Here is a 21,860-nt window from a genome sequence, read left to right on the forward strand (position 1 = left end):
CTTTAACCTAAAGGTCTTTCTGGGAAGTCAAAATAAACAGAAACAAAGATTTAAAACTCTATTACCTGTATTTGTTGAATAACAAAAGAAGTTAGGGCTACCATGTGGACACAGATATGAGAGGGTTGAGCTTCAGTTTAGTAGAATCTCAGACACCTCGGGATGGGGCTCAGATTGGAATTTTGGAAGGTTAGTTCTTTCAAATCTCATGTTACTGGCACTTTCTGTGATTAGGGGGAAGCACCAGGCCTGGTTAGGAAGGTTGAAATTAACTCCAGGAATAGGTTAGAGATCCATAGCTATGGACATGAGGCCTCACCACATGACTCCAGTCACCTCCTGCTTACCAGTCTATATAGAGTCCTCTCTTCCAGATTCCCCTCCCCACTTCCCATCTTCAGTTCCTCAAAACACTGGCCTTCATGAGTACAAAGAGAAGCTTGCTTGCTTCCAGTGAATTAACCACTGTCAAAGATAGGAGCAGATAAGACTTAAATAAATGGAAGAATACATAAATGAATCTATGTTCCAATAAAACTTTATTTGGCCCATCCTGATCAAGTTTAATAATGTTTAATAGATTTAAAAAAAAAACATGAGTAGTTATAACAATTTCTCTGTAATGACAGTTATATATGGTCAAAGTCAGCAGCTTTTTCCTTTACCTAAAGTAAAGCCACACTCTGAGGAAACAATGGCACATGAGGACTGGTGTACATTTCCTTTCTTAAAAAAAGAAGCAAAGCCTAAACTCTTCATATTTACATATTTCCATTTAAAAACTGATCAGTGTGATTAATTCTGTTTTTAAATATAAGTTTCTAACATGTTGTTGATTTCAAAGTACAAATGATAGCTTGCTGATCGAATTTAAAGTGCTGTGATGTGAGAGTGAACACAGCCCAAGCTCTGCACTGGGGGAATCCTCTCCCTACAGGCTGGCTAGACTTCCTGTGGGTATCTTGGGGGTGCTGGGGGAGGGTAAAGAGATGGACACCGATGGCAAAGTTCCAGGGATTGGACGGGGGCTATGAGTGACCCCAACCCATGCTTCTGCAGAGGGCCTGAGTGCTCCAAGCTCATGTTAGGGGGAGCTTTGGTTGTCACCTTTCCTACCTTTCTGAGTTCCTTGCCCCAAGTTTGCCAGTTCACCAATGCATTTCTTTAAGGCCTGCTCTCAGCCAATGCTAACTAGATGGTCAAAATCGAGGGCAGTATTAATGAGGGATGACAGGTCCCACGTGAAACCTTCCCTCCTAACATGTTTGCTTTGTGGCAGGTACCTCATTATTTTCCTCCAAATGAGCAATTTGTTCCGAGAACTTTCCAAGCCCAGGTGGGCTTGGAGAGGAGCTCTGTGTAGGTGGATGGAGCAGGTGAATGCTGGGGGATTGGGTGGAGGGATTCCTGGAATGGCTGTCTTCAAACTCACCATGAACGACATCAACTGGGGAATAAGGACTGTGTCTTTGTGCATGTCAGGAAAGTGCATAGGGTGTGCTGGAGGTGTACACACAGGCCTGGGAGAATGACCAACTTTACCCAGGACCCTACACTGCTCTGCTCTGAAACAAAGATTTCAGACCATGCAGAGATGAGGCAAATACAGGGGAGTGGCAGATGAGAACATCTAAGCATTTGGGGAGCCAGTAAACATATGCTTGGTGACTAGGAGAAACTGATTCAGTTTCCAATTTAAGAATACAAGTAACATTGCTCTGAATTAAAGAACATCGGATGGATCAGATGGTAATGGACAGGGCAGAAACATCTTGGACCAAGTTTTCTGACCAAAAAAAGCCAGAGTGACCCTAGCAGAGGAAGACATGATACTGGGGACAGACACTGGTCCAGGGGCCAGGAAACTGGGACTCAAGGCTCACCCTGACACTGAGTAGGCCCTGTGATCCTAAGCAAGTCAGGGCCTAAGTGTCCTTCCTCAGCTGTCAGTTGAGGCTGGTGGGCCAGATGGCTTCACAATTGTGTTTGCAAGCTGCCTTTGCACCCAGCCATCCAGGCGGGGTTTGCAGACTGTTGTCTAAGACTCATTTCTTCCCCATGCCCTGCCACTTACAAAACACAAGGCCTCCCCTTTGCTGGGAAAGTGGTTAAGTCCCAGCCAGGCTCCTGTTCAAACCTGCTCCCAGAGTTAAAGGCTGGTAATTAAGGCAGTTTAAGAAATGGACATTCCTCTCGCTCCTCGGATCCTTCATGTGTTCTGCTAACCCCAAGGCAGCAGAGAGGGGCAGAAGGGGTGGTGGAAGTGCCAGGGAGGTGGCCCCTCTGGCCAGGCCCGGTTTCCTGGGGTGGCTTCCTGCTAGGGGCCGCGAGCGCCCCCTCTGGCCTCACCACCTTTCTTTGGAGAAGGCCTCCGTCTGCACGAGATCGCCAGGGTGTTCAGTGATGCACGTGCCATTGAGGTCGCCCAGCTTATCGTCTGGCAGGTCCTCAGGCTTGGTGCAGAGCTTCAAGGCGCGCGAGATAAACACATCCAAGTCGAACTGGGGACTTGCGACCCCATCGACCGGGGCTGGGCAGCCAGAGGGCGAGGGGGACCGGCGGCGCTCGGGGCCAGGGTGGGGCGGGCTGGCGCTCTCGGGTCCGCCCTGCGTGCTTTTGACCCACTGCGCAATCTCCAGGAAAAGGCTGGCTGGCTCGTCCTCGTGCGCCACCGCGTCTGTCGCCACTGCGGCTGTGGGAGGCGCACCGGCTGCCTGCTTCCAATGCGAGAGATCTAAGATGAGCTTGGGCTCGGAATAATGGTGCGGCTTGTTGTCGCGCCACAGCAGCTTGTCCAAGTAGGACGGCGACCCCACTTTGTAGTCGCAGGAGCGCCCGTAGTCGGCCTCAAAGGCGCGCTCCATAGATGAGTGTGACTGCTCCAGGAAGCGTTCGGAGCTGCTCTGTGAGTCCTTGCGCGGGTCCACCTGCACGTCCTCGGCCAGCGGCGCCGAGCCCGCGCGTGGGTCGCGCTGCACCTCGCTGGCGTCTTGGCACCTGTCGGGCCGCCACTCCAGGTCTGACGACAGACTCACAGGGTACCTGCAATGGTACAAGCAATCGGTGGTGGGAGCTTCCCTCCCAGCCACCCTCAAGCTGCTTTCCCTTCCTCTGTCCCTTCTGCCTCTGTCCTCCCAGCGCTCTGGCGCAGGTAAAAGTGAGTCTTGAAGGACTCACTAGAAGGACTGATTGCTCAGCTTAACCCTTGTATTCTTTTGCATTCATTCCAAAACCCTACAAATATTACTTGCGTACCCACTATGTGCACTTACTGTTCTAGGCAGTACTAGATTCAGCTATCAACAAAACAGAAAAAGCCCCTGTCCTTGGGGAGCGTTCTAATGGATCTAATGCTCCTCAAGTGTGACGGTTGTGTGCACACATCACCTGGGGATTCTTGTTAAAGTGTGGAATTGATTTAGCACCTTTGAGGAGGAGCATGGAATTTGCATTTCTAACAGGATGCTGATGTTGTTGGTCCTTGGACCACACTTTTGAGTAGCAAGGCCCACCATGGCTCAGATTAAAATACATGGGGGGATTAAAAATGAAGCAGCAGGCCTGCCTTACTGCATCCCCAGCTCAATTCTGACTTGGTAGGTCCAGGGCAGGGAGCTGTATCTGCATATCTGTAAAACCTCCTGGGGGTTAGAGAACCCCAGTCCCAGTAGCTCTGGATCAGACAGCACTGTGCATCAACACCAAACACACAGAGCAGGTGGGGCCTACAGAGAGGCCACAGACACCACCAGGAGAGGTCAGAGCTCCTTGGAATTCTGCCCTCTGCCGACTGCCCTGCAGCCATGGAAAGTGAAGTCAGACAGGTGAGAACAAACGAAGGGCAGCTGGGCAGGCGGGCAGGTGTCAGGTCTGGCTGAGTCCTCCCTCTTGGTGCCAGGTGCTCTGTGCAGAGTCAGGATGGGTGTGAGGGGAGCACGCACAGAGGAGTTAGCAGCCCCTGGCCAGCTGCTCCTTGAGCAGAAGACCTGGTGCACACACAAGTCAGTGACATAAGCCAAGGACATGCAGGGCTGGCTGTGTGAAGGGGCAGGCCAGGCAGCTTCAGGCCACAGACTATGGCTAGAGAGGCGTGGGAAGTATGCCCATCTCCTGGGGATGCCACCAGGGTAGGAATTGCCTCTAGAACTCAGCTCTGCCCCCTGCCTCAAGTGACCTCAAGACTAGCGATTTCTAGGATGAAGGGTATATGAAGACCCAAACTTTGGCTACCAGAGGCCAAGTGCTGAGTTTACATTATCTGTAGTCTTCCCAGCAACCTATTACCACTATTGCTTTATAGGTGAGGAAATTTGCATGCCAAGAGGTAAAGTAATGCCCACAGCAATAGGGCTTGTAGGAAGGGACTGTCATGACCTTTGTCATCTTTGTCCTTCATACAAGTATGAGGGGGAAGGTCAGGAGTACAGGTATAATAGGTTTAGTGTTGACCAGAGTTGATAGGCAGCAACCCTCCTAGTTTTTGCTGGCACCAACCCTCAGCCACAGCCATGATCAGTATAGGATGAACCTGGCTAATCCAATGCTTTGTGCCCCTAAATTCTGTGGCATGTAAGGGGAGGCACTGTGAGGAAGACAGTTCAAGGCAGGGAAGCATGGGGTGGCATAAGAATCTCCATTAATCCCTGCTTGCCAGTAACACTTGAAAACAACAATCTACAACAACAAACCAGCAAACCTGTCCAAAAATAGCAATGCTGCCTGGGCCCTCCCTCAGTGCCTCCTTAATCTGAAGCCCATCATCTGTCAAATGACTAAAAAGGAGAAATTGCTCATCTGTCACTTATATAACTAGCTGTCACATTCCCATGGCAGTGGGGCTCCTGGTTAGGCCCCCTCAGAGTTGTAGCTGCAGAGCCCTCCACTGCTATTTCTAAATGGAGCATTGACTGGCACTGCCTCCCAGAATTAGCAGATGGCAGTGCCCAAACGTGGAGCTGCCTGATCTAAGAACGTCAGAACAGGAACAGATCTATGAGATCATTACGTGCCCAGGCAGAAATGGTTTAAAAATGTATCTTCTACCCAACATTGATTCATTGGTAGTGGCTTCTTGGGGAACCTTGTCAAGGATCTTGAGGCAAAGCCTGGTTTAGCAAAGAAAAGTTTTATAATTGCTTAGCAGTGCCCAACACAGATGTAGTTCAGGGAGGACTCCACACATAATTGCTGTGACATGATGCCAGTTTCTTGACCTCTCTGAGTTGTAGCTTCATTACAGGCAATGATAATAATGAACCTTCACTGACATTCTCAGGAGGTGCAACTGATGAGAAAAATGAGTGTTTTGTAATGCTAAACTGTGCAGCTTTTCCGACTTGCATTGTTGCATTTGGCTTTTCAAGGGCAAATCCCTAGTCTGCTAGAAGGGAGTATTTAACTCCGTGCTCCATAGGCTGAGGGTCCTGGGGAGACCCAGGAATGGCTGTGCTACAGAGAAGAAGGCCCTGACCCATACCTGTAGCACACAAAAGTCATTTTCTGGGAAGGCCTGGGTAGAGGAGAAAGGCAGGAAGCAACACAACTGAGGAGACAGAGGGGGAAAGCTACAAAGGATTGGAGGCAAAATGAAAATGAGGGGACAGGGGCATGCAGCTTCCAGCCCTGGACTGCACCTGTCCCAGTTGGAGAGCTGGCTCTGGTCAGCGGCCATCAGAACGATGTCATCAATCTCATCCTCAATGCGGAAGGGATGTTGAGAGGTGGGCTCATCCTCGGGGCATGAGTATGGGCTCATGTAGCGGTGCTGCAGCCCCATCTCAGCGGTCAGGCGGTCCATGGGGTTAAAGGTCAAGATCTTCTCCAGAAAGTCAATGGCTGTGGGGAACAGAGGGGCACATGGAGGTCAGGTGTTACTCCTGCCAAGCTGAGAAGGGAGGCCCCTGACTGTGGTGACATTCCTGGCCCTGTGTGCTTTTGCCTTTGTGAAAAGCTATTTTTATCTCAAGCACTGGTAGGGTTGAGAAAGGGCAGTACAAGGTTTAGTAATGAGCAGGTTACTCCTGGAAGAGGATCTGCCCCACAAATTCTCAGGTCTGGAAGGATCAGGCACTCCAGGGCAGGCCTCAGCTCCAGGGTCTCAGTTCCACTGGAATCCTCCTGGAGACAGTGTGGGACACATCTCATAGGTGGCTACCTGAGGGGCAGGGAAGCTGGTCTCACACTCACCCACCCCTAGGCATGGACTGAGAGCTGCCCAGAGCGTGTGGAGTAAGCTTTGGTGAGAAAGGGGAATGTGGAGGGGAAGGACGGAGTTTCAGAGACGGAGACACAGGCTTAATTGATATTCAAAATGCTGAGCAACCAGGCTGAAGCCTTGCTGTGCCAGGAACCTTCAGTGGCTAAGATCCAGGGAAGTGCTGAGGCTGTAGAAACCTGGGGGAGGGACACGTGGAAGCCTTGTGCAGTGGCTATTTGCCAACCAGCATGGAAGTGTAGAGTTTAGCAGCTGACAGGGCTGGTGCTGCTGTCCTTTCTCCTGAGCTGGGCAGGAGTCCTTCTGCCTGGGCTATCTCAGGGCAAGGACTGGTGGGAGGTTTGTATTCCTTCCTAGCATGGCAGTCTTTGCAAGGTCCATGTCCAGCCTACATGGTGGGGTGAAATGGAGCTGAGCTCTGAGCCTGGGCTGCCAAGCCCCTTGGGAGTTCCCTCATGGGCTTATCCTGCACAGCTAACCTGCCCCTAACACCAGCCCTGGATCTCTTTGCAGGAAAAGTCATCAGTGATTCAGCAAATCAGTGGATTCAGAAGGTCACCAGCATCCCAGGAGGCTGAAGCACAGCTGAATATCTCTTGGCTGAAGGATTAGATAAGCAGCAGTAGCTTCGATCGCTCCCTGAAGCTCAGAGTGGGTTTCTGGGTCTTAGGCTGCAGACCAGGAAAAACACCTCACAAATTCTCAGGAGTGGAAGGATCAGGCACTCTAGAGCAAGGCCCAGCACAGTGGTCCAGCCAAGTTGTTCCTTCTTTGGGCCTTTGACCCTTCTCTGGGCCCCATTGCACCCAGATTTTAAGGCTTTTCTCATATATTAGTACCGCGCGCTAACCGATTGCGCCACTGGAGCTCCGACAGGGTTTTTCTCATATAATAAGGCTTCTGTACGATATTGTTGCTTTCCCCTAGAGATCCCCAAGTGTTCTGGAAGGATTCCTGAATCACCTGTGGAGATTGAGAGGCAGGTGGGCTGGAGCCTGAGCCCCTCTCCCCTGCTTCATCTGGAGCACCCCCTCTCCCTATTTCGTAATTTGATTTCTTCATCAGATTTTACTTGGGTAAATATATCAAACTGGACACTCCCAATGTGGTCTTGGGGCCTACCTCCCTTGTCCCGCACCTGTCATATGATGGTCATTTTGGCTACTGAGGGGTGCTGTCACCTAGACTGAGTTCTTTTTTGTTTGTTGTTTTTGAGGCAGGGTCTCCCTTTGTAGTTCAGGCTGGTCTTGAACTCGTGGTGATCCTCCTGTGCTCAGCCTCCCAAGAGCTGGGATTACAGGCGTGTACCACCATGCCTTAGACTGAGTTCTTGAGCCTCTGAGGTTACAGCAAGGCAGACTTTGGGCCCCCTTTCTGGCCTTTGGGATGTGGAATGTATAGCAGAGGCAGTGGTCCTCAGTGGTGCACTGCTGGCTTCTCTGGCCTGGATGGCTTGCAGTGCTTTTCTCCCATTGACAGCCCATTTCAATGATGCCTCATGACCCCAAGGCCAGAGCCCAGTTGGGGTCATTTTTTAGGTGAGAGGCAGAAGGAGAACATTTGTTGAAGCTTCACATTGGGAAGTGAAGCCAGCTGGGTTTAAGGGGACATCTGGTCAATTACAGGACCAGGTCCAGTCAGCAGCTGGACATTCGAGACCTCCAGCCCTGTGGCTTTCTCTAATCTCTCAGCTTCACTTGCTGCATGCAGCTTTATGACCCTCTCACTGAGCGGACCCCTCCCACCTCCCCAAGGCCAGCTTCTCTGGCCTTCTCAGCATTTGGTGGCTCTCCTACCCTCCTCAAATCCTTAGATGCTCTACAGTCCCTAGATTATGTTCCTTAATAGTCATACTCATCTTTGATGACTTCCCTGTCTTCTATCTAGAGTCTAGACTGTGTTGAATCCTTTTGATTTCTGTCCCTAATGCAATTTTCTAGTCATAGTGGATTAAGAAATGTTGGTAGATAACAGCAAGGAGCTTTATCTTCTAATCCGGGACCTACTCTAATTTCTCCAAGGCAGTGCCTCTCAGAGCCAAGTCACCAAGGGGCTGCTGTGTCTGTGGCTGCGTGGAGAAGGATGATGTGGGTGACTCATCTCTGATCCAGAATTTCTGAGAGGTGAACACAGCTCTTGACACATGGTGGACTTTCTGTGGAGCCCTAGAAATCAAAGTATATGTGGATGGGCAGAGATTGAATTTGTTGTAAGTCAAATATCATCCTCCCCCTGGATTGACAGGAAAACTAAGGTAGTTTACTGATTGAATGGGGGTCATAGCCAAAGATGTTCCAAGTCCAAGATCTTAGTTTCTTGATGGGGAAGGAATATGGCAGAGATTTTTACCCCATATACAAATGTTTCCTTCCATCAGACACGAAGGTTAAATATTGCATGGTTTGTCTTATAGGAAAAATGAAAAATATATACAACTTAAAGAGAAAAATAAAAAAATAGATGATAGGAAACAGGGAGGTAGAGTTTGTGGAGATGGAAGGGAGATGTGTGATGGGAGACAGGAAGGTGGAAAGGGGAAAAGCAAGTAAAACTGATTAAGATGCAATATGTACATGCACTCATTCTCTGAGACGAATGTAATCATTATATATTACAAACAGATGCTAATAAAAAAGAAAGTAAAAACAAAGAAAAATGTTCCCTTCCTTCATAATAATGGATACAAAATGGCATGTAATATCCATTTCCCAGCCTGCTCTGCAGTTAGGTGAGGTCATGTGCCTAAATTCTAGCAAATAGGATGTGAGTGGAAGTGAGGCAGATTTTGGCTCATGACCTCAAGGGAAGGGACCTACTGTGTTTTTCTCCCTTTTTCTGGAGGGTTGAGGGCAATAGCCTAACCTGGCAGTACGTGACAGAAGAGCCTTGTGCCTAGATGGCCTTGTAAAGCACATCCACCATGTTGGCTCTGGACCATCTACCTTTGGATTACTATGTGAGTGAGAAATAAACTTCTTCACTTTTTTTAAAAATAAGAAATAAATTTTATTTATGCCATTGAAAATTGGGGTTTCTCAAATTGGCTGAACCTATATGCTAATATGAGAATTTCCTTAAGAAGATTTTTGGCAGGTATTAAACCTAGTGATAATACTGACATCTAAGATTTATGCAGCAACTGTCCTATGGAAAAGGTGCTGCCAATTCTATTTTAATTCATCTGTCCATTTTATAGTTAAGGAAACTTGGATTCAGCAAACTTGCCTAAGATCATACAGTCAACTGGTAGAACTGGAAATTGAATCTGAGTGTGACCCTCAAGCAGAGAAAGCTCCTGTCCTCTGCACTATGTCATCCCTTCTGTGGGAAAACAGTAAGGGGGGGATGAAGGAATAGCAGGGAGAAGGCAAGTGAGAAAGAGGAGAAAAAAGGAACCAAAACAAGGATTACCTTGAGGTTGCCCCATGACTGCAGTCTATTTTAGTATATATGCTGCCAAAGCAAGCACAGGACTACTCTAGAAGCCAGTAATTCATATCTTGAAAGTATAGGTTGAATATCCCTTATTCAATATGTTTGGGACCAGTAGTGTTTCAGATTTCAGAATTTTTTCAAGTTTTTGAATATTTGCACAGTCTTTACTGGTTGAGAATCCCTAACCCAAAAATCTGAAATCAGAAATGCTCCAAAATCTGAAACTTTTTTTTCAGTACTGTGGATTGAAACCATGGCCTTCACACTGAGCTATATCCCCAGCCTTTTTACTTTTTATTTTGCCATAGGGTCTCACTGAGTCACCAAGTTGCCTAGGTTGGACTCTAAATTGTGATGTTTCCGCCTCAGCCTCCCAAAGTGCTGGGGTTACAGGTGTGCACCATCATGCTCAGGTAACCTGAAACTTTTTGAGCACCAACATGATGACTGGTAGCTAGGCCAAGTGCCCCTGCCAGGGAGCCTTGAGTTCTGTGTTCAAGGACTGTGCTCTACCCTTTTCGAGGGAGACCGTCCTGCTCCTGCCCCTGCCTTTCGATGTCAAGCCAGAGCTCAGCCTCTTAGGATGCTGGCCTGGCTGCCGGGCTCAGGTACCTTCACTCTTCACTTCAGGGAGCAGCTTTCGCAGCGGCCTCTTCACCTCCCAGGTGCTGCTGACGAAAGATGGCATGACCCGGAGCAGCTCGTCCTTGTCCTCCTCTCGGATCACAGGGATGGTCTCCAGGATCAGCTGCATCTGCTCCAGTTCATGAGCCCCTGGGGAGACAGATGCCACGTGGTTAAGTGTGCTGCCTGAGTGGCTGCAGTGTGCAGAAGCCCCGATGTGCACCAGCTGCCCTGAGGGGGTGGTGGTAGAGGTGTAACAAAGGGCAGTGGGGCAGCACTGGGCTGGGAACCAGGGGACCGGGGATTTTGGTTTCACTCTGCTACTAGCTTGCTGTGTAACTGTGGCAGGTTGCTGGCTGTCTCTGGGGCTTGGCTTTGTCAAATGTAGGAAGAGGTTGAAGCTGATGGTCTCTGAGAGGCCCCATCCATTCTCCTCTCCTTCCATGCCTCTGGAACAGGCCAGTCTGATGGAGACTGAGTCAGCCAGCACTAAAGTGATGGGAGCAGCCTGGCCAAGGCTTCCCGAGTGCTCCTTCCCATATGCCTCTTTGCACACTCAAACTATTGTTAAGGCTAGGAATGAACTTTCCCCTTTAGTGTCCAAGTAGGATTCATCTAGACGCTCTCAAGAGAAAAAACACCAGGAATGACCAGTTGGGTTTAGGATGCACTCTGCCTCCATTCCTTGGGCTGAGGGGACAGACGAGCTGTGCCATGTCCAGTGTGGGCGACAGGACAGAGCCAGACATCCCTTCGCGTGCTCATTCATCCAGCCATTGCATGTCATGCACCTTCTCTGCACCAGGCATCTGCTGGCTGCTGGGAATGAACAAGACCCTTCTCTTCTACAGGAATCTTTAGTCTTTGTGTGTCTCAGCAACTCGGCTCCTTTTCCAGGCAACTGCTGACCATGGCATCAGCAGTGCACCACTGCACCACTGCTGGTGCTGGTCTGAGCCATCTCCGTGTGCCCTCCTCTGACACCAGGCTGGTCTTACTTCCATCTGCTCCCCTTAGGCCTAAGAGTCCTTTCTACTTGGTGCTGCCTGCATGAATCCTCAGCCATGCTCTCCTTTCTCAAGACCATCCACTTGCAGATCTGCTGGTCCCCACTAGGACCCGAGGCTTCCAGAAGCTGGTAGCCTAGGGTAAGGATCCTCCCACGTCCTCCCACGATGCCCTGTGTGACATTAAGCATGTCCAAGTGCCCTGAATGTTTGTTGAGCAAATGCCAACAGTATCAGGGTCTATCCCAAAGGGATCTCTTTAGCCTCTCCCTGCACTGGACTTACGGAGCACCTTGTGGGGTCTGCTACCCAGAAAAGCACCCCAGATCTCTCACCAAGGGATCATGAGGTCAGTGGGCAATCAAGCTGCAGACAGAGATGTTGAGACCTTGCTCACAAGACTCCGACTCCTCTTTAGGACACACAGACCAGTGATGTGCAGCCTCCTGCTTGGAGTTCTCTTCAGCCACAGGGGTGAGTAGGTGGAGAACACTATCCCCCCTCCCCCGCCCACATTCTCTCATCCTCTCCTGCCAGGGATCAGTGATGTCATGCTGGGGCAGCCAGTGGGTCCCAGCAATCCACATGGTGAAACAGAAAGCAGAAGTTTTGGTGGCAGACAGCCCTGAAGGCAGACCCAGCTCCCCACCTCTCTCCCATTCCTTGCGGGATGAGGATGACCACTGACACTTGGAATGACCAGTGTCGGGAACTCAATCTGATGGCCTTCGAAGGCTCCTGGCTCTTAGTAGGTGCTTAATCAATCTTGGCTTCCCTGACTTCTGGGAGCTGGGGCACAGTGACTTTCTCTCAGAGAAGCTGATGAAATAAATCTCTGTGGAAGATTTATGTTCTAATTACCCTGGGATGATCCTTGGTGACAGATAACACTTAGGAGAGGCATAGTTGCACTCTGAGCCTACTAAGTCACTCTGAAAGATAGGAGGACCCTGCTGTTGGGGTTCTCCACCTTTTCCCTGCTGGGGGGAGTGTGCTGCCATGCCATAAAGAACACCACCAGCTATTTGCTTTCCCTGCCTCCTTTGCAATGAGGGGAGTTAGGATCTTGGGGCCTCAGTATGTGCAGGCAGATGAGAATTGCTGTGGTCCTCCAACAGTAAAAGCCTCTACTGTTCCTGCCAAGTCAGCCTGAGGTGCAAGAGGTGGGTTAGAATTCTGTGAGTGAGTGACAGCAGCATTTAAGGCTGAGGATAGAAATCTGAGGAGGGTGGGAGGGATACAATGCAGAGGACATGGAACAAGTGGGGTGAGAAGCAGCTGCCTGTGTGTCCAGAGATCAGGGAGGAGGTTGCCAGCCCAAGGATAGCATCTCCATGGGAGAGGGGACAGTCATCACTGGCAGTCCTGTAGGAGGAGGTTAAACTGGGTGTATTAAGAACAGAGCCCAGTCTGTAGTCTGGGTGAGCAGCTTCCATGGGTGGAGGGAGTATGAGGTGTACCACAGGAGAGTGAGGAAAAACTGGAGGAGAGCAAAGGAAGAGAGCAGGTGCTCTTCCAACAAAGAGAGAGGGAATGAGAGTATGAAGTGTTATGGGAGCACCGAAAGGGTGACACGTGCCCTGGGGAGTTAGGAAAGATGTCACAGAGGACTGGACACAAACTGGGTTTTGAAGCTTTAGTAGGAGTTTTCTAAACAGAAAGGGGACACAAGCATTCAACACATGCACAATGATTACTTGATTGCAAAAGTTCTGCACTCAAAGGGCTAATTTTTGATTTTAAATTATTTTATACCTGAAATTACACTGTTACTTCCAGGAAATGCCATAAAACTCAAAGAAGTCATTTCAATCACAGAGTACCAAGTTTTAGATTAGCACATGTCTTATACCCAGTTCTTCCTTTTAATACAAGGTCACCAAAAGAGAAAGGAGTGGTACAGTCATTAACTTACCAGCAAAGAGCATTCTCCCGGTGAGCATCTCGGCCAGGATGCAGCCGGCTGCCCACATGTCGATGGCTTTTGTATAGTTGTTGGGGGACAGAAGCAGTCGTGGAGAGCGGTACCACTTTGTCACCAACCCCTCTGACAGGTAACCCTGGAAGAGCAAATCCCCCATTCCCCTGGTCAGTAATTTTCAGGTACCTTCCTTCCCCTGCCATAGAAACAGGGCCCCTTTCCCTTTAATTCTTTCTCCTTTCCCCTTGACTGGGGAGAAGCATTAGTGAAGAGGTGTAGTCAGTGGCTGGGCCTGGTTTGTTGGGCTCAAGGGCTTGAGTAGAAGGAATCTTATGATGTCCTAGGGTTCTCCTTTGTAGGAAAGGGTCCAAGATCTCAGTATTTTAGAAGGAATGATCTCCCACTCCCATTCATGTTACTAAGCATGACAAGTTTGCCCACAGCTAGTAAGAAGATGGATACATAGGAGCCATGCTCATGTTCATTACCACCACAAACAGAGAAATGATGAGACATTGAAATTTCATTTACCCAGTGGCTGAATCTCAGAAATAGCCACATGTTTGAAATCAAGCCAGTTGCTTGGGTACTGAGAATTAGAATTAATGCTGCCCAAAAGCCAGAAACCAGGGCCTTCTGAGACCAGGAAAGGACAACTTCATAATGGATACAGGTAAATGGCATATGGAAGTAGCCCTGAGTGACAGAGTGGTCAAAGCTGCTGTTAGCCCAGGGGTTCTTGGGATTCTATATGGTGTCCTGTTGGGGATTAGATGTTTTAGCTGGCTTTTCAATCCCTCCCTATAGCATATGGTGATTATATAGGTATTTTAGCACAGATATGAAAATATACTCTGACAATTTAAAAATTGTTTTCTATATAATTCAGAAAGTTGGCCCAATAGTGAAGTCCACAGAAATGACTTCTTGGATTCCCTGGAACAGCCTCCCCGAAAGAAGAAGATAAACTAATTTTGGGGGTTAAGGTGAGATGGTTAAGACTGAAGGGATCAGTGGGTATGGTGGTGCATGTCTATAATCCCAGCACTCTAAGAGGCTGAGGCAGTAGAATCACAAGTTTCAACCCAGCTTGGGCAATTTAAAATAAAATAAATAAATAAAAGGGCTTGGGGTATAGTTCAGTGTGAAAGCCCTGGGTTCAGTCTTCATATAGTAATCAATCAATCAAAAGACTGAGGGCAGCCAGGGGGAGGTTCTAGGGCTGGTCTTGTTATTTGCTGTTGTAAGTCCCAGTTTGGTATCCAAATTTTCCTTTGTACCAGTGCAAAAAGTATCATAGACCCAGGTTAAAACAAGTAAAAAATTAGGAAGCCCGAGGAGCTTTGGATTTATTAATGTGAGATCTCTTCATTTGTTAAGCAAAGATTTTTATTAAACATCTAAATCTTCTGAGAACCCTTAATTATGATGGCAGCTGTCTTCACTTTGGAGCCTGCATTTCTTCACAGTAAGTCCTCAGAGTGGCGAAAGGAAGGAGGACAGAGGAAGATACTTGTGCTAGTGTGATAGTTTTTGGTTTTTTTCCCCATGGTTCCTGGCTTACAACTCATAACTCCTTCCTTAAAGCAGGCCACAGAAACATCTCTCCCCCAAAGTGGGTCATAGAAACGCTAATTTCCTCCAGCTTTCTATTTGAGAGGCCTAAAGAAATTCTCTGACCTAACTAACTGGATGGTAGATGATAAGACCCTCCTCATTTCAGAGGGCTCCTGCCCCACCTGGAGGAGGGAGGAAAACTGTACAGAGAGGCCAAGAAGAATGGCCCCTGCTGGGTTTTCCTTCCCAGTCTATCAGCATTGGATCAGACCCCCTTTGTCCAAGCTCCTTTCTACATGCTTTTCCATGCTTAAATCATGCCCATGCAATAAAGACTGCAAAAAACCTAAAAGGAGGAGTTCAGAGAGTTTCTAGATAGCCAAACCCATGGGGGTTCCTACAGGGTGGTGCACCCAGCAGGGCATGGATGCTCTGTTCCCCTTTCCCCTACCTCACACTGTGAGTCTCTTCATCTGTGTTCTTTGTAGCATGCTTTATAATAATCTTATAAGTGAGGTTCCTTGAATTCTATGAGTCACTGTAGCAAATTAATAAAACCCAGGGAAGAGGTCATGAGAACCTCAATTGATAGGTAGTTGGGCAGAAGTTCCAGAGACCTGTATATTCTACTGCTGTCTGACATGGGGACAGTCTGATGCGATCTGATGCTATTTCCAGGTGGATGGGTTAGAATTAAATGGAATGGGAGGATGCCCAGCTGGTGGCTGGTGTGGAGTTGCTTGCTTGCTTCCTCCCAATAACTTTGGGGTCACAGAAGTGATCTGTGTTGGGAGCAGATAGCAGAAGGGAGTTGTCTATTTTCTATTCATAGCACACCCCATCCTTGGCCTCCATGGTCTAAAAGAATGAGCACCTGGCAGTTTTACAAAATGTCTTTCTCTCTTCTTTGGGCATCTGTATGTGCACATTTCAGGGATGCATGTCCTCAGAGTCATTGCTCTTCCTGAGTAGGACTTAGGTCAATGTCCTTGCCAAAGCTTCCCTGTCTTGTTACCAATGCTTTACTTCTCTGCAGCACCTCTACCTGCCAAGAGCACTAGACCATGTGCCCCTCACAGGAAGCAGCTCTGATTTGTTCCACAGTTGCTTCTGGATTGCTCAGCCTTATGTCTGGCTCCTAGGAAGCATGAACACAAACACTGCTGAAAAAATGAAGGGAAAGCTCAGTAAGTATGAGTAAGAATTCTGCATATGTCTACACTCCCTTCAAAATGAGGCACCTTCTAGACTTAGAATAGCAAAAGCAATTCTAGGCAATAGAGACGTGGCAGGGGCTATCATAATCCTCAACTTGAAACTATACTACAAAGGCACTGAGATAAAAACAGCATGGTACTGGAAAAGAAACAGACCCAAGGATCAGTGGAATAGATTAGAAGATGCAGAAACAACTTCAGACATACTCAGCTACCTCATCTTTAACAAAGGAGCCAACCACCCTCACTGGAGGAAAGATAGCCTTTTTAATAAATGGTGTTGGAAAAACTAGATTTCAACTTGCCGAAAATTAAAACTAGACCCCTATCTTTCACCATGCACTAAACTAAAATTGAAGTGGATTAAAGATCTAAATATTAAAACAGAAACACTAAACTTGCTGGAAGATAAGTTAGGTAGAACTCTTGAAGACATTGGCATAGGGAAAGACTTTATGAACAAATTGTCAGTAGCATAGGAACTAACACAAAGAATCAACAACTGGGATCTCCTCTTATTAAAAAGCTTCTGCACTGCAAGAGAAACTACCAACACAGCTAAGAGACAACCTACAATGTGGGAGAAAATATTTACGAGCTGTTCCTCAAACAAAGGTCTACTATCAAGAATATATAAAGAACTGAAAAAAATCAGACCCCCAAATTCAAAGACCCAAATGAAAAATGGGCATCTGAAATGAACAGACATTTCTCAGACAAAGAAGTAAAAGCAGCAAATAAATATATGAAAAAATGTTCAATATCACTGGTCATTCGAGAGATGCAGATGAAAATAACACTAAGACTCCACCTCACCCCAGAAAGAATGGCTGCTATCAAGAAATCAACCAATAACAAATGGTGGTAGGGTTGTGGGGAGAAAGGAACACTTTTCCATTGTTGATGGGAGTGCAGACTGGTGCAACCACTGTGGAAATCAATATGGAGATACCTCAAAAAACTAGGATTGAAGGTCCCATTTGACCCACCAATTCTTCTGCTGGGTATCTTCCAAAAAGAATTAAGAGAATCATACCACAGTGATATATGCTTACCCACGTTTATAGTGGCACAATTTGTAATAGCTAAAACTTTGAAACAGCCCAATTGCCCATCAACTGGAGACTGGATAAAGAACATGTGGTTTTTTAATAAAATGGAGTACTACTCAGCCATAAAGAATGAGAAATTAGAGACATTTATAGCTAAATGGATGCACATTGAGGCCATACTCACAAGTGAAATAAATAGGACACACGTGTAAATACCGAATAGTTTCTCTGGCATGAAAAACTAAAAGTGTAAATAAGGATCAAAATGTATAATTGATAATGTGAAATAGGAAGAAAAGGTCTAAAGGAGTAGAGTAAGTGGGAGGGTAAGGGGAAAGGAAAGAAGGGAAAAGAAAAAACATGAGAAAAGGAAAAAATGGAAACAAAGTCTTTGTAAATAGGGAAGGGTAGAGGGGTTGAAGGGAGGGCAGGGGAATGGGGAAAAAATAAGAACCAAGACACATCATGTAAAGGTACAAGATATCAATGATAAATGTAACTGTATTGTATACCTAAAATGTACTAATAAACTTAATGAAAAAAAATGAGGTACCTTTTCCAGGGACACCCTGATTCTCATCTTTGACACACCTGACTTGAAGGACCATTTCAATTTCCACTTTCAAAGGTGGGTGGGGTGTTTACACAAGTTAATATTTACTCTTGTTTTGTCTTGTTCCAAAACAGGGTTAGCCAGTATAATTATTATGGTAGTTTAATGTTTTTTTAAGTCAGGTTTATTGAGGTACAATATACGTAGAGTAAACTCTGCCATTTTAGAGTGTGGCTCTGAGTTCTGAAAGCAGAGAATCATGCTGCCGCCATATTTCACAATTCCTCATCCTAGACAATTCCCTCATGCCGCTTGCTGGTAACCCCCAGCCTCCAGCCACCACTGTTTTCTGTCCCCTTGGGTTTGCTTTGCACAGGGTATCATAAATGGAACCACAGTATGTCACCTTTTGAGTCTGAATTCCTTCACTTATCATAATGCATGTGGTATCACCAATGTCGTGTGTACAGTGGTTTGTTAGGAATTTAGGTGTGATTCTAAAAACTACAGACTAAGCCAAACTGCCTGTAGCAGTCCTTCACTTCTGGGAGGGTGGGTTTTTAGCAAAGAATGGCCCAGTTTTCCTTTCCAGTGAGACAGTTAGGGGAAGACTAAAGCAAAGATTACCCAAAGGGAAAGTGCCTTAAGGGGAGTTTTCTCTGATATATAAATGAATGGTCTTTTATGGAACAGAATGTTCTTGAATTAATCTGTCTCTCTGCAGAGTCTAGGGATGGAGGAAAGTGGGAACCCAGGGCTTCCTTCTGAAACACCTGTCCTGACAGATGGTATATGGCAGGGATACCTTTGGGCCAGGATTGGGGACCAGGTTATGATAGGAACCAAGAAAATTCCTCCATGCTCTTCCTTACCTTGGGTGAAAACCAAGAACCTGCTGAATTTATGTTAACTGTTAGCTGTTTCTCTGAGCCAGCTTGTCCCTCAAGCTCTTTACAAAACACAAAGGGGATTTTGAAGGTGTTTCAAATGCCACGGGACAGAGAAGAATTTGGGAAGTAGTATTTTCTGCTAAGCTCTGGGAAGATGAGCTGGGAACAAGCAGGAGGCTCCATTCCTGGGTCTGGGGGTCAGGGGGTACTGCTTGCATCTGAAGGGCACCCTGGGGACTGAGGACAGATGTTCTGGGACTCTCAACATGATGCTGGTGATATCAATCAAAAACTGGAGTTTTAGCTGAGTGCATAAGGTGAAAGTGAGAATTTTCTAGGAAAAAAGTCTTTAACAAATACCCACATGTGGAGATTCAATTTCCACAGAGCTCAGCCATCAGTAAGAGAGGGAAATCCTCCAATGGCCTTTCCATCCCACCTGCAGGGTAAAGAGTTTCAGCTCCATCTGGCTGTGGAGAGGAACATGTCTTTGGGGATCAGAGCTGATCTTTCTCAGCAGTGCATGCCCATTGCCTAGCTGGCTGAAAGGGGGTGCTGGGCATGCGCACAAGTGGGCACTGTCTGAATTCTGGTATTGCAAGCCTGGTGAGGCTGGGTTGTTGTGTGAGGCGATGAGGCATCATGCTCTGAGAGGATGTGAAGCCCACACTCCTATGATTCTCTGTGTCTGCCACTCAGCCCACAGGAGGCAGGGCTGCAGGTGCTCCTTTGGGTGGTATCTTTCCTCCTGCCACCCTGTTGTTTGGTGTTCCTGGCTCAGAAGGGCTACAGAGACACCACCATGGGGGGCAACTTGATGAGTTTTCCTTTCTACATCTTTCCATGGGGGCCTTTGGGCCTCCTGTGGCCACTGTTCCCACCAGGCCGTTCTGCTGTCCCTTTTGAGTGGTGCATGGGAAGCTTGGAGTTTGAAAGCTTCAGAGGTGTTTGGGAAATAATCTAGTGGCAGCTGCCTACACAGAGCATAATTAAGGCCCCTGACAGATCTGGAGAGAAAGTATAATTAAAGCTCTGAGCCATCGCTTGGGGAGGGAGCAAGCCACCAATGCTCAGGCCCAGCTGCCTGCAAGTTAATCCAGCAGGGTGGCCCTAGAGCACTCCAGCAATGTGCTGGGTGGGTGGCATCAGCTCAGCTTGCCCCTCCACGTCCTTGCCTGCCCAGAGGGTGCTCTCCTGTGTCTAGGAGGCTGAAGGCTGGGGAAGAAGGCATGGCTAAATAAACCTCTTCACCCTTTAATGACAGTGTGCCTACTAATCCCTCACAGATATGGTGAGTATAAATGGGATAACATTCTTTAAGAGTAAAACCTCAGTCATTGTGGCTGTGTGTTTGGGGGGGAGGGGTGGGAAGGAAAAGTTGTTTCTCTCCTTCTTCTGAATCAGTGTTTAGGGTAGCCCTTGTTTCCAAGCAGTGGGGGGCTCTAATATCCCCACCTTCGCAACCACAAATTTTTGGAATAATCCTAGGAGCCCAACATGTGTCAGTCCCTGTACGGAGGATACAGAGATGGCTAGCATCACCCCACCTTCAAAGAGCGTATCATGTGGTTTGAGATAAAATGTTACTGTGAAAAGGTGATCAGAGGACCAGGAAGTAACCACAATCAACATTCACATGGGACTTATTGTGTACCTGCCCCCGTGTTAGCATTTTACAGAAATAAATTCAGTCAGCCTTCCATCAGCCTTTTGATATAGTTCTTCCTGAAGTGGTAAGATACCTGTTCCAGGTGCTGAGAAATGGCTTCGGGTGCTTTGGCATACCACAGGTGCTCCCCACCAAGATGTCTGTACAACAGCAAATGGCAAGACAGAGACAGGGAGAGCCACAGGCCAGGAGTGCAGAGGGTCAGAGAAGCATCCCCAAGTAAGGTCTGAGCAGATCTTGAGGGACTGGGACATCTTAGATGCCTGGGAACACTTGAGGGGGCCATGGAGCCCAGTGTGAGTAAAGGTAGGGGTGGGTGAGAAGATCTAGAATGTACCCAGGAGACAGGCTCAAGGACAGATAACAAATAGGGGGAGGGGCTAAGGAAAATAACTTGTTCTGAAAGTCAGTGTCCTCAAAGTCCTCCAATCCAGATCAGGGGGAGGCTTGTCAACATGTAGACTGCCCAGAGCTACCCACTTGACCTCCAACCTCTATCTTGAAAAAGCCCTCCAGAAAAGCTTTGGCCTCCTCCCAGTTGGAACAAAAGTTGCTGAGAGGGTAGTAGCCGGGGGGAATGGCAGCCTGGGGTGGGGGTCCCTGCTGTTCTCACTAGTGAGAGAGGTGTTGGCAAAGCCAGGTGTTTGAAGGCTCTGCTCCCTACCCAACCCCAGGCTAGGAAAGGCTCGTGAGCCAGGCTGGCAGCAAAGATACTGTGTCTGGAAAGCAAGGGACCAAAGGACTCAGATGGCCTCAGGAAGACCCTCAGGTACCCACTTCCGTGGAAGGGTAGGAACACACATGCACTATTGTCTGACATAGGAGAAACTAGGTCAAGCCAAAAAAACCCCAGGGTGTGGAGAACTAAAACATTTAGCCTTGGGGCAACGGGCTTTTGCCTGGATACTGTCATTCTTCCAGGGTCGGGGCTCCCAGGAGATGTCTTGGTGGCTGTGCAGCAGAAATCAAAGGCACATTGCAAATGCATGGCAGAGACACAGCACTCGTAGCCTGGAGAACATGGAGGGGCCTCATGAGAGCCGCCTCCAGGCATTTGCAAGGTTATCATCCTGAAGAGTGGTTAAGCTTGTCTCTGAGCCTCTGGGGAAGATGACAGCCAACGTGTGTGACAGAAATCTGTGATGTGATTATACTGGCTAACAGTTACTGAGCTCCTCAAACTCCTGTTGTAACTATTTTGTGTGGATGAATTCATTTCATCCTCACAACATCCCCTTGAAGTAGGGACTCAGTGTAGTCATTTTACAGAAAGAAAAGGGAAGTACAGAGATGATAAGAAACTGATCTACAGTAACACATGATATAAATGGCATAGCTGGGATTTAACCCAGGCTTTGATATGAATAAGAAACTCTAACACCATCCTCCAAGCGGGACCTCTAGGGCTCTGGAGATGGGCAGAGGGTCCAAGCACAAAACACACAGCCATCCATTACCATGCTCCTAGTGGATACCCTAGAATGTGGCTTCTCTGATTTGGGGTGCTCCCAAGTCATTTTCTGGACTTTTATTGGTTAAATGCAGATTCCATTTCTCAGTCTGACAGGGCGATGCTGATGCTGCCTTTTGGGGAACACACTTGGCTCAGCAGGTCCCTCGTTGATCTCTAATATGCTAGCCTGCCTAAGAATTTATCACTTGCCTTCCCTATAGGCTAGGCAGATTTCTCAAGCCCAGAAGTGGACTGACCTATAGCAGAG

At 47.7% G+C, this 21,860-nt stretch overlaps 1 protein-coding gene across 16 annotated transcripts in view; it reads right to left on the bottom strand.

The window, feature by feature from the left end:
* Positions 1–520: 520 nt before the first annotated feature.
* Positions 521–21,860, bottom strand: part of Mapk4 (mitogen-activated protein kinase 4) — a 160,860-nt gene continuing 139,520 nt past the window's right edge. For all 16 annotated transcript variants that reach the window (XM_004855160.4, XM_087192706.1, XM_087192688.1 and 13 more), the window contains 4 exons: positions 13,196–13,340; positions 10,262–10,423; positions 5,634–5,835; positions 521–3,042 (listed from right to left, as the gene is read on the bottom strand). In XM_004855160.4, coding sequence (XP_004855217.1) covers positions 2,346–3,042; positions 5,634–5,835; positions 10,262–10,423; positions 13,196–13,340 — 1,206 coding nt within the window. In that variant the 3' untranslated portion in view covers positions 521–2,345. The remainder of the gene's footprint in view (positions 3,043–5,633; positions 5,836–10,261; positions 10,424–13,195; positions 13,341–21,860) is intronic.

Source organism: Heterocephalus glaber, unplaced genomic scaffold (genome assembly GCF_053883595.1).
Source record: "Heterocephalus glaber isolate CG9 unplaced genomic scaffold, H.glaber_assembly_v1.0 deba00000331, whole genome shotgun sequence".
Taxonomy (NCBI): domain Eukaryota; kingdom Metazoa; phylum Chordata; class Mammalia; order Rodentia; family Bathyergidae; genus Heterocephalus; species Heterocephalus glaber.